The sequence below is a fragment of the Cynocephalus volans genome, chromosome 9 (assembly GCF_027409185.1).
Source record: "Cynocephalus volans isolate mCynVol1 chromosome 9, mCynVol1.pri, whole genome shotgun sequence".
Lineage (NCBI taxonomy): Eukaryota > Metazoa > Chordata > Mammalia > Dermoptera > Cynocephalidae > Cynocephalus > Cynocephalus volans.
The window spans coordinates 139288318-139306317 of NC_084468.1; the positions used below are offsets into that span (position 1 = coordinate 139288318).

The 18000-nt window shown below is 34.1% G+C and overlaps 1 protein-coding gene across 4 annotated transcripts in view; it reads left to right on the forward strand.

The window, feature by feature from the left end:
- Nucleotides 1-18000, forward strand: part of GRIA2 (glutamate ionotropic receptor AMPA type subunit 2) — a 154448-nt gene that overhangs the window by 92035 nt on the left and 44413 nt on the right. For all 4 annotated transcript variants that reach the window (XM_063107550.1, XM_063107547.1, XM_063107549.1 and 1 more), the window contains 3 exons: nucleotides 3865-4061; nucleotides 8292-8345; nucleotides 14427-14588. In XM_063107550.1, coding sequence (XP_062963620.1) covers nucleotides 3865-4061; nucleotides 8292-8345; nucleotides 14427-14588 — 413 coding nt within the window. The remainder of the gene's footprint in view (nucleotides 1-3864; nucleotides 4062-8291; nucleotides 8346-14426; nucleotides 14589-18000) is intronic.

The following is an 18000-nucleotide window of genomic DNA, read 5'->3' on the forward strand; positions in this document are numbered from 1 at the left end:
ACTGTTAGTTGTGAAGAATGAGATAAGTTGAGAGAGTATTTGAGAGGGCCAGTTATTATCACAGAGAAAAAAATAAACCTAACCAAACGGATTACTAAGAATAAGATAACAGTCTCTTCAAATTGTGAGTCAGACAATGCTATCATTTGTCATTTACTACTGGCTGTCCTTAGGAGGTGATTTAAACTGAACTAAATTCATCAAGTCTGATGTAGCATTACTTAAGCAGTTTATTATCTTAATAAATAAATGTAATTTTTGTTATGTTCTGCACATCACAAAATACTAATCCTGAGAGTTTTAATAACAGAGAATCTACACCAACTCTATGTCACTTTTGACATATAGGATGAATGAGTTTGAAAGTCAAATGAGTTTATTTAAATGCATTTTTATTGATTTTATACATCATCTTCATATTCTTTGACAGGTGAACTGCTGATAAATTTTAGGTTTAGCATTATCACTTAATGGAGTCCATTTACAAATTGTTATTTATATTTAAAATTTCTTGTAATACTTGTATATGTTGAAATATGGGACAGAGTATCAAAAGCATCACCATTTACATTTTTAGTAGGTCGTAAACTTCATAATTTAATAAAAACAAAATAAAGTATGGTATAAAATATATGCTAATATGTAGATAACATATAGAGTAGCATCCATGAATATAATATTTTTAAGAAGGTGAAAAGGGAGAGTTGTACAGTAATTAGAATGTGCAAAAGGAGGACCTAGAGCATGGAAGAGGTTTAAAAATTTAGATATTTTTTCTCCTACTTGGAGAAAAAACTGGATAGACTTAATAGCTGTTTTCATTTACAATGATGGCTGTTGAATTGATCATGATGACCAGCTGTGTGTGTTGTATCTCTACTGATGAAAAAACAGGAAAGGGACTTGAATTGTAGCATGGAAGGATTTAATTTACCTCTAGTGAATGGAAATCACAGGCGATCTGTGATGTGTTTTAAAGTTTTATCACTGAAAGTTTTTAAAACGGCATGTGGTCTCAAGTTATCCCTTATGAAATTCATGTTTATCTATATCTTTTGTTACAAGACTGAATGCAGAAAACTAATTTTGTTATTTTGCCCCCTCCCCCCCCAAATCACTTTGTTCAGTGATGGTTTACTTGGTTCAGTGTATGGTTCAATTTCCATTTTGAAATAAAAGTAAATTATTTAATGCTTATTTTTAAAAATATTTTATTTTATTGTTTTATTTTAACTTCTCAATATACATTGTAGTTGATTTTCATGCCCCTTTACCCATTCCTCTTCCCCCTCCCTTTCTCTCCCCATCCTATCTGTTCCCTTGTCCTAACACGTACAAGGAATTGTGATTGTTGTGTGAGAACATGTGGTATTTCTCTTTCTGTGCCTGACTTGTTTCACTTAATATAATTTTCTCTAAGTCCATCATGTTGTTGCAAATGGTAGTATTTCATTCTTTTTTACAGCAGAGTAGAATACCAGTTTCCTCATCCACTCATCTGATGATGGACATTATTATGAAATATCTTAAATAAAAAAAATAGAATAATATGAAGACTCATGAGCACTCTAACCCAGCTTTACTAATGACAAATATATGGGCAATTTTGTTTTATCTATATCCTTCTGCTCTCTGCAATTATTTAGAAACAAATACCAGACATTACATCATTTCATCTGTAAATATATTTCAGTATTTATTTCAAAAAATATAATTTTCTTATTTTAAATATAACCACAATAACATTAGCATACCTAGACAATTAACAATAATTTATTAATATCATCTTTTTTTACTGTTTATTTGAAGCAGGGTAAAAATGAATTCCATATATCACAATTGGTTTATATGTCTTTTAGGATTTTTACAATGCAATGTAGACTTTTCCACAGTCCAGATTTTGATGATTGTAACACTGTGGTGTTTAACATATTACTCTCTGCCATATATTCCTATAAATTGGTAGTTAGATTTAGAAGCTTGATGAGATCAAGTTTACATTTTTGGCATGAATACTTCATAGTTGTTGTTGAATAGTATCATTTGGATACATGATCTCTGTTGTTTCTCTTTTTGTGTTGTGACCAGCAGTTAATGTTTATTTCCTTAATCCATTAATTCAGGAGGTGTTACAAAATGGTGACAATTTTAAAACTGTATTCATTCATCATGTATTAGCTGGAGTATTTCCAAAAAGAAAAACCTGCATTAATTTGCTACTACCTTGACTATAGTTCATATAGGAAAGGCGGGAAAATGCTTATACTTATTTTATTGCCTTTATTTACCAGTTTTCAGAATAATTAATTGGTTCCCTAATATCCATCAAAGGAACAAATATTTTTTAAAAATATTGTGATTTCACAGATTTAAAATATTTTATGTACTTAAGTCTTTTATAATTATTATTCTAATTGATATTCAAATTGTCCTATTTTTATTTAAAGAGATCCTCTTCAAATTGGCTCCTGTGTCCCTTGACACAATACTGATGGTTTTGAAAAGCTTCTTTGTTTTCTGGTATCACAAGCAGGCTCATCTTGCACATTTTTGGGCCAATATTGAATCCATAAAGTTTTAAAAGATTTTTTTCCTAGGTTGAAATAGTGTTCAACAAAATTTATAATTGATTTTTTTTGTCATGATAAATAGATTTAAATAAAATTCAATATGTGAATTTAGGTTATAGAGATAACCTATTAGGTGAATCCTTCCTTTTATGGATAAAAATTAATCAATATTCTTCTGAGAAAGATGCAGCCTTTTTAGAATCAGAAAGATGATATAAGTTCTGAATTCTTTCTGCAGACTTCATTTCATATTGTTCCTTATATTATTAATATCAGTAATGACATTGGTTTGACTGTGAATAGTTGAAATAATGTGGAAAACAAGTTTATGTACTGTTTTTCTAAGTACCAAACTGAAATTTTAACTTTCAGGAAATAAACACCCTAGTTATTGTCCCTCTCAGTCCTAAATATGAGGTAATATAAGGACAATTAAAAATAATAATAAAGAAACACACCAAGAGCAACAGCCTGACTGATGTGAATGATCTTGTTCATTTGAAAATCATTTATATTGAATGATAAACTGTTGATTAACAATTGTGTTAAATTAAATTCAGACAATGCTAAATGAAAACAAAAATAATAATAAAATTTTTCCAAGTCATATGACGCTATAAGCAAAGTTATTAACAAGTAGTAAAATAATCTTATATTTAGGAAATAAAATAAGTCTGTACTAGAAAACTAACTGCCATCATCTGGTTAATAGTTGAACACTTTAATCTCTATGGGATCATTCCCAATATCAAAAAATGAAATAACAGAGGGCTGCAGAGGAAAAAAAAAAAAGAAAGAAACTAGAAAACAATAGGAGGAAATATAGCAGCCTTATAAGGATTATTGGCTCTTAGGCTCAGATTCATCTCACTGGAAATGTACTCAACTTCTTCAGAATATTAATATCAAATATAGAATATCATATATGACTAACCAAATTTTTTATTCTGTAAGACTAAAAAAAGTTTGTTATATCTTTTGATTTCACTTAAACCAAAGGTATTAAAGATTTTAGTGATATCTGACAGAAGACAGCTGAGAGGGTTGAATAAAAGGGATACTATTTTCCCTCAATGACTCCTTTAGTCTGAAGAGTAGCATTTAAGTAATGAGGTTTAGATATGAGGCAGACGTAAGTAGATGTTGATAAAGCTTATAGCTGTAGCTTTTTCTTAGGAGTCAACATCTCCTTAGTTGAACACATGTATCAACCTTAAAAATCTATTCACTGGCAATTTCACAACACAGTTATTCAAGTATGTTTATCAGTCATCATTTTTCCTTGCCTTCCTAGGCTTATCAACGCTGCAAGCTGTGCTGGATTCTGCTGCTGAAAAGAAATGGCAAGTGACTGCTATCAATGTGGGAAACATTAACAATGACAAGAAAGATGAGACCTACCGATCACTTTTTCAAGATCTGGAGTTAAAAAAGGAACGGCGTGTGATTCTGGACTGTGAACGGGATAAAGTAAACGACATTGTAGACCAGGTTTGCTACTCTCTGTTTTCTAATGGCACCAAATATAGAATATGCATGCAGTGTCAGCATTTGCACGGAGTGTTTGTGTAAGGTGCTTGAACAGCAGTTTTTACTTTATAATATATGTAGGATACAGCAACGATCGTTGATTAAATTATCTCTGGCTTCAGTGAGCAATAACAGATGGCTGTCAGTAATGTTGACATACCATATTAATCATTAAATAATTCAATATATAATTCTTGACTTTTATGCTTTATATGGTAAGTGTTGACCTAAACTTTGATATTTGGAATTGGAAAGTTTAAACTTATTTCTGTTGAACTTCTTATAGATAAAGAAATAGACAGTAAGTCAAAATAAGTCTGGAATCTAAGGGAGAAGTGAGTAATGCATGAATTTTTTGGAGATGCGTGGATTATTTCAAATGTTAGAATACAGTATGCTCCACTAAGCCTATATTATTGTCTAAATGAATCTATGTCTCTATAAAGAGCATATATTTATTTTTGCAAGAAGTAGCATTTTTCCTTTTATTAGGGGATTTGTGTCACTATAAAAACCATTAATCTATGAAATTAAAATATATGGGAAAGATACGTTCAGGCTGTGTTTCCTATTTGAAAATTAAACTAGATGTATCCATTTGGACTGTATGAAAGAGTAATACAATACCAGAGATAAAAATGTTTCTATCTGTGCTTACCATACTACCTTACTTCAGTGTAAGATCTTTCAGGATAAGGCAGTGATAAAAATAAAACTGCCCACGTTTTTCAGATAAGGTAAGTCACCAGAGATGTCGGTGACACAGTATCATGATTTACTGAGTAAGGTGTCTTTCACTGGTATTGGTATCTTTTTCTAGCTAATAAATGTGTGGGTGTGTGTGTATATATAAGTATAGGTTTATACTGTATGTGTGTGTGTGTGTGTGTGTGTGTGTGTGTGTGTGTGTGTGTGTGTGTGTGTGTGTGTGCGCGCGCGCGCGCCCATAATGGTGACTGCCAGTTCCCTGGAATAATATAGGACTGGAAGGAAAATACCCAGTTGGGTATGCATTTCTTGGCCCTTCTTGGCTTCAAGGAAAAAATTAGATTTATTAATTTGTACAACACCTAACATTCTGCAGACATAAAAGTTGATGAAGCCCTAATTGATATAAAATAATACAGGCCCTAAGACATACAAAATGGACCTCTCATGAAATATTGAATAATCGAATAAAACTAACTTGTTATGAGAAAGAACAAGTGTAGCCAGAGAGGTGAATAATTTAAGTAGAAAAATCTTGATTCCAGTCTCAAGAGATGAAGTTAGGATTGTTTTTAACCTGAACGCCTTTCATTCAAAAGTGAACCTCAAAAACTCATCTGAATTTCATAGGAAGGTCTCATTAAAACTGAATTATAATAATATTCATTACTCTTTGTTTTAAAAAATTTAAGTATTCCTGACTCATCATAATAAATGTTGATGAAAGCTTACGTAAAAATAACTCTTTCCAAAACTAGAAAAGAGAAATTATAGAATAAATTGGAAATCTTTGGAAAGTAATGTTTTGAAGCAAATCTATGATCATGGTTACATAAATATCTATATGGACATCCATTCAAAATGCAGAGTATTTTGCACATATATAAAACACTCTTTAATGTATTCAGTGAGTGAATACAACAACTGGTGTATTATTCAACAACATTATTGTGGACACCCTCTGTGTCTGGAATAAGGGATGCAAAGAAAAGTAAGAAGGAATGGTGTCCGCACCCCATGAGCTTGCTGTTCATAGGGGAAGAAAATATGTACAACATACAACACTACATTATTACCAGTTGTAATGCAATGTGATCTAGGAGCATGGAAGAGGAAATACCTATCTCAACAGTGAAGGAATGATCTGTGAAGGGTTCACATAGGAGGTGGCATTTGGCTGGCTTAGAGTCATTCATTTGTGTGTTCAATAAATATTCCCTGAATGCCTAACATCTGTCAGACAGGCACTGCAGTAGATCCAAATAAGCAACGATGAACACAGACAAGGCCACATCAAGGTGACTAATGATGACATATTTACAGAAATTAATACATAATTATAAAAAGGGAACATACTATAAGTGAAAAGAATGGAATGTTATAAGAACTATAGACACAGTTTAGATTGGCATATTATTCAAGGAATAGAGTTTATCACTCAAAGAGTGGGAATAAAGTATATTTCAAGAAAAAGAAACACTATTTAGTTTTTCATTCAACCAATATTTGTTTTTAACCAATATTGTCTCCTGTTTTTACAAGAGAGCAGAGATAAGAAGAAACTATTTTCACAGTAGCTTGATGCTACCAATAGAATTAAATTGTGTTATGCTATGGGTATTTTATTATACTTGTTAGAACCTTGGAGGTACTTATTTCTAGCTGTAATTAAGTAGGAAAAGGATTCAGCCATCAGAAACATTTATGAATTAACAAATTTTCCATTGTTAGTGCATTAGTAATTGTTATTATTAATCAAAGATATGTTGGTTAGTGTGGCCGACACTAATTTTTATATAGACACGAAGCTAGTGAATTTTCATATCCCTCCTCTCTCTCGATGAACACCAAACTCAAATAGGGACTACTGGTGTCACCATTTATACTATGTTTTTCTTAATTCTCAGAAGGAAAACACGGATGATTCAGAAACTGGAATGTGCTGTAAGCAGAGCCAACAGATGTCAGTAGAAAAAAATGAGGGACATAATCAACTCGATTCAGCTGATGCTAATTCATATATTTTTTATTCACAAGGATGTCTTTTTTCTTTTTAATTTTTTTCCAAAATTCTCCCTTCAACACAGAGGGTTCAGTTTCTTGGAAAAGGCAATTTAGTTGTGTTGCGTAAAAATAGGTTAGAAAACAATCTAAGCCTAACTTCCTTCCAAATAGCTACCATTTAATATCAGAGTGGCATATGGTAGAATCCTTCCTAGGATTTGTCCTTGCTCTTTAACTAAGTACATTGCTTTGGAGCACCTGACTTTGGGAGGAGAGAAGGTCAGGGAAGTCTTCTTCCAGGAGGTAACCATTGACTGAGACTCATTGTGCCTTAAGAGTTAATAAGACAAACGATATGGTGGCCGAGACAGCTTTCTAAGAAAAGGAAATAGAATCTGTAAAGCCCTGAGGTAATGAGAGAAAGCATTTTTGTGCTCAAAAAACTAAAAGAGGGCCAATGTGACTTGAGTATAGTGAATGGAAAGCGGCCTAGAGAAGATTTCAAGAGCACTGGACTTTGCAGCATAATTAGGATTTTGCTTATTATGTTAAAAGCAATAGGGAGCCACTAAAACAGTTTAACCAGGGAAGTGAGCTAATGACTTAATTTTTTGTGTATAGCCTTGGCATTTCATGTTTTCCATTGGTGTGATTATTTTCTGAAAAACAGAAATTATATTCTGGTACGTTATATCCATGTACCAGGACCATGGCATGGCCATTTCACCTACTTCTACCATCTTAGTAATTGATATAGATTAGTAAAAAGTCAAATTGATTTAATAATGTCCAAAACTATTGTGAGCACTACGAGGGCAACCACTTGTTCCATGAAATGTTTATCTCGCAATCGATTTTTGACTTAGATTTGTGGAGAAAAATTAGCTTCTTTGATACTTTGCTGTGTAGAGCTGGCAATAATGTCCATTGAACTAAGCTATAAGCATTTCAAGATTCTTAGAATAAAAATGTTATTTTATATTTCCATGTAAGAATTCTTTTGTATGCTTATTAATAGTCTTTTTAAATGTATACAGTATTATAAATCTATATGTGTTTATCTTTGAATATAGATGTGTGAATGTAAAATCTCAGATGTTAAACAGTTTCAGGTGTTTAATGTTTTATTAAATAGACAAAAACATAGCTTTTGCAGGAACAAAAGTATTCCTTGCTATGAATTGAACATATTTTGGTTTTTTGTTTCTTAAAATTTTGTGCTCTTATTTTCATTGTTAACAAAAATGAAGTAATTATTTTGTTCAGTTATTGACTTCTTGAAAGATAATATTTATTAAGCACTAAATGAGTTATTACTTTTTTCTGAGAGAAATCTTCTCTATATTTGATAATTATATTTTATAAAAAGTGACTCATTGTAGATAAAATTTCATTTTTTTCTGAATCAGATCATATGACCAGTAATTTTACACTTACATTATTTGCATTTATGAAATATTTTTTCTTTATCTTTGTTAGGTTATTACTATTGGAAAACATGTTAAAGGGTATCACTACATCATTGCAAATCTGGTAAGTAAACTAACTGGCATTTATTATTTTACTAGATATGCCTATTATTTAAAAAACATAATTTTGAATGGCCAGATATTATCAGTGGTGTTTTATATTTTTAATATAGTTTGATTATATTTGATTGGTCAGAAGTGAGAACATTTTTCTGAATTTGTTATGTTTTAGATTTACTTCCACTTTACATTTTCTAATCAATTTCCTATTATAAATGATGTATAAATTTGTAGAACAATATTTGACAAACTTTATAAGTTGTCTTACAAAGTGTATTTTTAACAAAAAGAAACATTTCAAAAATATGTAAAGTTTAATTATCCAAATTTCTTCTTGTTTCTCACTGTCATTGTGTTTTATAAACTTTCCTTTTCCTTTAAAGTTTTTAACTATACGACATTTGAAATAGACGCACATTAGTAAGAGTACATCTCAGTGCAAAATTAAACCTGGAAATATCTAGAATATTGATATATTATATATGATTTATTTTTGATTTCTTACTTATCTATAAGAGTAGAAGCAACAAAATAAAAATTAAATTCCTATAGCCTTTCATTTTTTCATTGGGATTCCTGTCAAATGAAGATTATACTGAAACAATAGAGTGGTTAGTTGTATTTTTCTCTCTTAAGTATAGTCAGAGTCAATTTAGAATTATCATTAGACATTTTTGTTTTCAAAATAGTTTTTAGATTAGCAGTAAAATGAGTTTAGGCCTTTACTGTAACAACGGCTATGTTTTTTAAGTAAGTATAATCCTGTGGGATTGGGGGACCCCTCCTCCCCAACTCCATGCACAACTTCAGAGAAAAAAAGTGAGAAAAAGGGGGAGACAAGCAGAGAACAAGAGCTTATTCTGGACAGGGTAATAGCACTCTGAAAACATTTCTTGTTTACACAAATGTAGATTTATGTGATGGTTTCTGGAGTATGAGGTTGTTACATCCCAAGATACTATTTCTAGTAGTGACAGAAGAGATAAAAACAAAACAAAACTTAACAACCTTACAACTGACATTGTTTTTACTGGAAGGTGATATCAGTGACTTAGAATATTAAATCTCAAGCCTCCGTGCAATTGGGAGTTGATTGTTCAAGATGAAATTTCTGTTTGGCAATGAAATGGCTAACGACTATAAACATTCTCTAGGACTTTTTTTTTTTTTTTTTAAGAGCGTATTAAGCAGATCCTAAAGGACTCCTTATGGAGAAGCAAGAGTTAAACTAGATGAAGCTCTGTAGTCCTTCTGAATCAGAACTTCATTTGTGCAGGGAACAGCCTGGACAGTCAGTCCCCTGTGTGAATTGTGCCATTTGACGAACAGCACAGAGCCACATTGAAAGCTGTGATCTTTAAAAATGTCCAGATGGAGAAGATTATATTGGAACATTGAGAAATAACGACAGTTGGTGGCTCATCAATTTGAGAACTGATATCTGATTCTATGAAAAGGGAAAGAAGTGTTCGAATGGCCAAAGTAAAAAAAAAAAAAAGAGAGAGAGAGAAAAAGCAATACTTGCTGCTGTCATGCTTCTAGGGAGAAATCTACCTACTATTTCATCTGAATTCAAGTTCTGTTTTTCCTTTTCTGAATATTAGGTTTTCTCACCATATGGAACTTTTAGTGAATTGACAAGTTCAAAAGTCTGCATAGTGCTACAGTTTCTGGGAAGTTAGAGGACACTTGGAACTTTCACTGACATTTAAAATTGAAGAAAGCCATCCAAAGCGGAAGGGTTTTCATCTTTCAGACTCTTAATTGAGAAGGTCTCTTTTCCTCTGCCACGGATCTAATGAATGTTAGAGTACATGGCTATAGAAGATAAAAAAAATCCTCAGATATTATTATTGGTTAATTTCTCCAGGAGCTGCTGACTGCTTGGTTAGGCTCCTAAAACACAAGCTGTGATTAAGTTCTTGATATAGCATACAAAAGGAGAATGTATATGTAAAGTGATGAAGAAGTGGTCATAAGGGGACCCAGTTATTCTTCAACCCTGCTACTTCCAAAGATTTAACTCTCTAAAAAGTAATGGTTTTACAGTGCTAATGACTTTACAGGTTTACATGCTACAATTTTAGATTTTTACAGGTTATTGATGGAGACTTACCTAGTGTTCTAAATCTCTGCAAGTAAATTTCTAGGAAGAGCAGTGTCAGTTTTAATTTGATGAGTTGTTGCCATCTGTACTGTTAACCCTTGACCTCTACGTGATTCATTCCCTTTTTTGTCTTTCTCTTCTGCTTCTCATAAGTTAAACAGTTTCAGAGAAGAACAAAAAAAAAAAAAAAAGAAAGAAAGAAAGAAAGAAAAGAAAACTTAGAGAAATGAAGATCCTCACTGAGGCCAGCTTAAACCCTTACTCAGGTTTCAGATGAAGGTGTCATTTGTAGTCAAACCAAAGTAAATGACAGTAAAAGAATAAAAATTTTATAAAACTTAAAGAAAAAGGAAATGGGAGAAAAATCAACAGATGCAAAAAGTCAACAATATTTTTTGAGGACACAAAGCAGATAAAGGATGAATACATGGCATAGCAAATAGACGAAAGATAAAACGAAAAGTGCCTTCGGTGTGGGATACAGACAGGGAGCAAAGCTATTCATTCCGCAGAACCCCTGTGAGAGTCACTCTTAGCAGAACCAGAAACCACAGGAAGCAAGATTGTGGTGTGGAGCTCTTACTGGTTTCTCTAGAAGCACATTATTGAGTAAGTGCTTTCAGGAGCAATCTGTTAAGATAGTGAAGGAAGCAAGACAGTGAGGTAAAGAGAACTAAGTACATGGTTTCAGTTGAGATTTGGGTTCAGTCTGATCCTTTGGGATGCTCTGTTGCATAAATTGCAGTGTATTCTTCCAACTTGAGGCAAGGTAGAGTGGCATGTGTTCCCAGATTCTAGTTAGTTTTTGCCATTTACCAAGGGACATGAGGATGTGGCTTCCACTTTTCCAGATCAATTCCTCGGAAAGTTACAGATGTGAGCCATTGGCCAAAGCAGGGGGATCCCCTAGAGGTTTGACACAGCAACTGCACCTGTAAAATGAATCCATGAAACCTGGGTGGGTCATTAAGAGCCCCTGGTAAAAGGGACTTGATTTAAAGGCCATAGGGAATGATTGGAAACCCCAAGTACTCCTTCCACACAATCTGAACGACCAGGTAACTATAAGCCCTGGTCACTAAACACCCACTTCTTCTCTTGATAATGCTATCTAGGGAATATGAATTAGAGAAGTTCTTCAGACTCAGAGGCATGAGCTAAAAAACAGGGCAACTGAGTGAAAGTCCCCCTATGGGATTCTGAATCTCACCATCCCCCATCCACCATCCTGTGCGTAGAATTTATCCATGTATATACACTTACGTAGGAGATTGGAAGATCCTGAAGGAATTGAATGACCCATGAAAAACGACTCCAGATACAGACAAAAAACACTACTATTCACCCACCCCACATGACCATCTACCTAACAGTGAAGCATTCTCATTAAGGAGCCTCACCCACGTGCATAGAAATTCCAAGAAATGCTTTATGTTTTCCTCTTAAATAGCCGAGCATAAGCAGGCATTTAAGAAAAGTCTTTGCCATGAAGGATACTACACCAACGAACAAACAGAAATATAGCAGGGAACATGAGAAAAAATGTTTAAAATTGTAATCTGCAGAGACGTAAAATAAAATATTTTATCCATAACAAAGAAAAAAATAATATGATAAAAAGAATAAAAAGGAGATAAGAAAGAATTCTGGAAAGTTAACTTGTTTCCTAAAATAACAAGTTAAATTACACAAGTTTGAATATAAAGTTAGGAAAATCTTCCAAATTATATAACTAAATGAAAACACAATATAAAATAGAAAAAAAAAATAAAGCTGTAAGGTATTTAGACCTTTAATCTAAGGGTTACAATTTTTTTTTTTTTTTTTTTTGTCTTTTTCATGACCGGCACTCAGCCAGTGAGTGCACCGGCCATTCCTATATAGGATCCGAACCCGCGGCGGGAGCGTTGCTGCGCTCCCAGCGCCGCACTCTCCCGAGTGGGCCACGGGCTCAGCCCACAATATTTAAATAATAGATATTTTATAGAGAAGAGTAAAACTGGAAAGAAAAATGTTCTAAAAAAAAGTTTGGAAAAATTTCCAGAATTGAATAACACAAATCTGCCCATTGAATACACACGATAATGAAATAAAAGTCTTACGGTGAAAATATCATCATGGAATTTCAGAGATAAAGAGAAGATTTTACAAGTTTCTGGCAGATGACATGGGGGTGAATATGAATGGGCAACAGATCACACACAGCAAACAATTAGAAAGACATTTTTCAATAGAAATAATATGAAGTCAACGGGACAATGACTTCAGATTATGAGTTTTTCAACTTAAAATTCTATACAGAGACAAAATACTAATCAGTTGTCAGGGTAAAATAAAGTTATTTTTCAGACATGCAGTGTCTTAAAAAATTGACCTCCAATGTGTCACAGGAAACTATAGGAGGACTCTAGCAGAGGAAAGGGATCAAGCCAGAGAGAAGAATGTGACCGAAGAAATAGGGGATTTAACTCAGAAAGGTGGTGGAGGGACAGAGTAGTCAGAAAGAGGAACCAATTCAGATTGCAGCATTGAGAAGGAGGTCCCCTAGAAATTAAATCTTCAGGAAAAAAATTGAAATAGATTACCTGACATGTTTGAGTATTTGATTTTTTAAAAAAGCTTTCCTCATGCACATGAAGTATTTTCATGGAGCAACTGGGAAAAAATAAAGATAGGCATTTAGAGACCTCTAGCAGTAAAAAAAAAATTAACACTGGGATGAAATAATTTTCAAGGAAAAAATGCAATTCTAGCACATTATTTGTCTTTACTACAAATTATACAGTTATAAATATGTAAACAGTAAATGTTGGTTAAAATGGGTAAAGAGATAAATGGTTTGGTTATATAAGTGAGTTACATACTCTTTGTGGGATAAACAAAAGCTCAATTAAAATATCTAAAATTGATAAATTAAGAAAGTGTGTCATGCAGAAATACAGAGGTAAATACATGAGAAACAAAAATATTGAAATTGAATGCTTTGAAGAAGCTTAACTGGACCATGGGTGAAGTAGAGCAGAGAATCTATGGTTTTTGTTGTATACAATTTCACACTACTTGCATTGTTCAGATAAAATGAAAAAGCTAAATTGTGAGCTAATAAAAAGAATTACCCTCGTCTCAGATAAAAAATATAATAATATATATTTTTCTTAATATCAACAACAAAGAAATGATTCTCCTATATTTTGGGGTGTAGGGATCTATATGTAACTCAAGATAATTTTAACTCTTATGAACAATGATAAAGAATAAGTATAAAATGTAACAATATTTATAAGTGATACATTGAAATCATAATTAATCTTTGAGATATTATACTGTAAAACTTAGATTAAAATTCATGTCAGCACAATATTTGAAATCAATGGAAATACCACTTGATATTTTTAGTAATGACTGAATTCATTCTGATAATGAAGATAAATTAATTTATAAAATTTAATATATTTTAAAAATTTTGTTTCAGGCTTAATGTGAAATTGTCCAATTGTCCTCTAATAATGACTGTGCATTTAGTACCTTCCATCCTTATTTTAAAGATGTTTATGTCACCTGAGCAAATGAGCAATTTAGACAGAAATAACTTGCTCATAAGGTTATAGCTCTTGGAGAATTAGTATAATGTTATTAAGTATCTATAACCACATGGTGGTACTCTGTTGTAGATTCAATAAATACCAGTCTTTATCCATGGAAGATTTCTCAGTAAAATGGAGAACTTTTATGCAAGTACAATCATGAGTGTTACATGAGATGATCAATCAATATGCATCAAGGAGCCACTATGATACCAACATGATGCTGTGTGCTGAAGAGCATTAGCTAATATATACATGAAACATTTTCTGTAGGCTTATTTCTCGTGTGTTCTTTGAAATATGTAAAATGATAATGTATAGAGTTATTTGGTAAATGTTGCATTTGATTTGGCTACCAACTAGAAAGCATGACATAAATGTATTCTATGTCTAGGGATTTACTGATGGAGATCTGTTAAAAATTCAGTTTGGAGGTGCAAACGTCTCTGGATTTCAGATAGTGGACTATGATGATTCTTTGGTATCTAAATTTATAGAAAGATGGTCAACACTGGAAGAAAAAGAGTACCCTGGAGCACACACGACTACAATTAAGGTTAGCTTTTGTTTCTGCTTTTTTCTTTCCTGCGTGAAGGAAGACAGGGGCCTTGGAGAACAGAGAAAGGAGGGGAAAATTACAAAGGAAGTAGAAAGCACAGTTCCAAATATGACAAACATATTGCCTGTTAAATACACTTTTCACATTTTAATTGTTTAAGTAAGAAACTAACAGAGCTTTACTGTATTACCCTTCAGTTTTCTACCTCCTTACACCTACATTCATTCATTTATGCATTTGGCTTTTTTTATTAAGTGGATTCTGAACCAGGTACTTTGGTGGTCAACAAAAAGTTAGGATCCTGTCTCTGATCACTGTTTAGTGGAGGAAAGAAAATACATCCTGACAGAAGAATGCCATGAAGGAAGGAAACAGCAAACTGACAGACATGATAGACAAGACTGTTTCAAATCACTGTGCTGGAAAGGCCTGAGAAGGCGATTTTTAAGCTAAGACCTGAAGAATAAAGGGGTAGTTAGGCTGTCACTTGGAAAATTATGTCTGAAAATAAATTGAAGAACAATAGACATTAGTTTGTTTCTAATCTTCAAAAAACTCACTTGTAGGCAGTGTATAGACCATTGGGTCAATAAGCATGTGGCCACGAAAAGAAGCATATGTATGTGTGTGTGTGTGTCAGTGTGTAGGAAATAACTGCAGTGGAGTAGCCTGGTATCTGGGACACTTTAGGAAGAAGAGAAAAATCTCAATTGGCTGTCAAAATTAAGAAAAAAACCCATACTACTTTATGCAATAAAATAAAGAATTCTTCAGTGCTAACTGTAATGTACCGCTGTGGTGTAAGAGCTACCCAGACTCACCTTTGTTCTGCATGGACACCCTGGAAACCCTGAGGTCTTCACTCATTTGTTCTGTGTCTTTTATTGGCTATACATGTAGATGAATATATGTACTTCCAAATATTTAATATTTCTGCTGTTGACAGGAAATTTTTTTTTCTTCTGTTGGTAACCTTACTGATAGCAGAGTTAAGATTAAACCTGATGAACAGTGATTTGAAGAGTGAGTGGACTGAAGGATGAGATGATGTCCACAATCCATGAGACTAGAGATTTATAAAAATTAAGAGCAAACGTTTTAAAACATTTTCAAATGGGCAGTGATTTTTTTTTTTTTTTTTGGTTTATTTGTATATCATAAAGTGGATTGTATTTGAACCTGTCAGGGACAGTGCTAGTTCAGTCGCTCTCACAGTTGAGTCTGATTATACATCATAGAAAGGTTGTTTAACTATAAATTTGTGTCTGGCTGTGAGACTGGCCCTAGATAAGGATGAGAAACTTTGAATTTCTCTACTTTTGGATGTTTAAATGGATCTTTTTAATTTTAAGTCAATTTCAGAAAAGCATCCCAAAGGATATTAAAGAATAACGCTGAATTAATTTTTTCTAATAACCAAGTAACTTCCTGTTGGGTGAACTTGATTGAGATTTGTGCTGTTTATAAAGTGGTTTTGTAGGGGGTACCTTTATGTACTGAGTCTGCTGAGAAGGCAACTGTACACCTGGACCCTCAGTTACTATCTGGGTATGTCTGCATCTGCACTCAGGAGAAGTCTAACTGCTAATCCCATCTGTAGAATTTCAGGCTTCTATCCTTTCAGAGATGGTGCCATTTAAGTTTTCTGATGAAGAGTGCGTGTGGCATTCATCCTCAAATGGCACCAACATGCTCCTTTTGAATACTCTGTTAGTCATTCTGTTGTCTGCTGTGAGAAAATGAGTTAATTTTTTTTTCTCCTAGTAGTCTTATCATTATTGTAATTTATATGTCTTGCATCAAAATACAAGGCATATTTGGGGTATGAGAGATCTTGGCAATGCATTCTGTTATGATTTTTGCCAAAACTAGTGCCATATTTCACTTAGTTGAGAGCTTACTCGGTGACCTTTCTCTTCTCCCTTTATGCTGTAGCATGTCCCTTCCATAGTACCTCCCTTTTCGTTGCTTCTGCAAATTTTCAGAGAGATCACGATGGCCTTATTTTTGTGGGGTGTCTCAAAGAACATAGGCTTACAAGTTTTAAAACATAGGCTCCTAATCACTGTTTGACCCCAGGCCCAGCATTCTCATCTGTACAATACAGTAACGACTAATAATTCCAAGGTTGTTGCATTGAAGGTTAAATAACATTTACAAAGAGTTAGCACAGCTTTGGAAACAGGTGCCAATGAAGGCTAATTTTTTTCCTACCCTCTCCTAAAATGAGAGAATTTCAGCCAATTGTAAACATCTACTCAAACTTTAACATTTTGTGATCTCCCTACCTTTACCCCAGAGACATATTTTAAAAGGTCTTTAAAGCTTGTGTAAAGCTAAGAAATAGCTGTGTGACTACACCACTTGTTGGATTACAGCCATTCATAACCAATTGTATTGTTAAAGCAATTCATAACTAAAGCCAAAACGTTCCGTTATTTTAGTTATACTAAGTTTCCATTTGTGTTGTCAGAGCTAGGGCTTAGGGTCCACAGAATCGTCAAACCCATTGTACAGACTGGGTCATTAGACCCTTCACATGCCAAGCTGGGTCACCTGATCCCTCATGCCAGGCTGGGTCATAGACCCCTCACACTCAGGTCCACACTAGGTCCTATAACAGCAGTAGTGGCCTCCCCGTGGCCCTGTGATGGTAAGGATGCTCTCTCAAACTCCTGAGATGCCCTCAGGGCCCTTCTTCCATTGTCTTGGATGTTAGCATTTAGCTGCCCCATCCCCAGCTCCTGAATTACTTGAGTCAGCTCACCATATGCCTGCCATCCACTTGCAGTCTTAGGCAGTGCTGCAGCATTTGCCCACACAGTTTGAACAGCTGCATTCGCCTGGTCCATCAAGGAGTGGCTGCCCTGCCCCTTTGCATATCTGAGGCTGTTCTGTAACTGCTGCCACAGAGACAGGCACGTAGTAATGGAGACTAACTTTTCCACCTTTTCACCAGTTGAAAACATTCTTGAAATTCTGCAGGGGCACCCATCCTCGGGTCATCTGCCCATCTGCATGTAGCACTCTTTTCTTGGGTTTATATGGCACCCGTTGAGCCATCTGCCTTCAGACAAATGCGACATGCGTTTACTACATCATTTCCAAAGCACATCACACCATCCACCCCTAGGTCCCATAGCTGCAGCAGCCAGGGGCTCTCCCTGTTTCTGCTGCTTTCCTGTCTCCCCAAGCCAACCAATTCGACCTCGGTATATGGGACATAGGTAGTGAATTGGGTCACCTGTGGGTTGCCTACTGGTCCACCCGGTCCCATAGGCTGCTCATGCTTCACTTTCTGATGAGCATCAGGTAGTTCCAGGAGACACACAGTCTCCCCCAACTCACCATCGGGTCCGTCATCATCCCCTGTTGCTGTACTTCAGACTCCAAGGCATGTCTGCTTTCT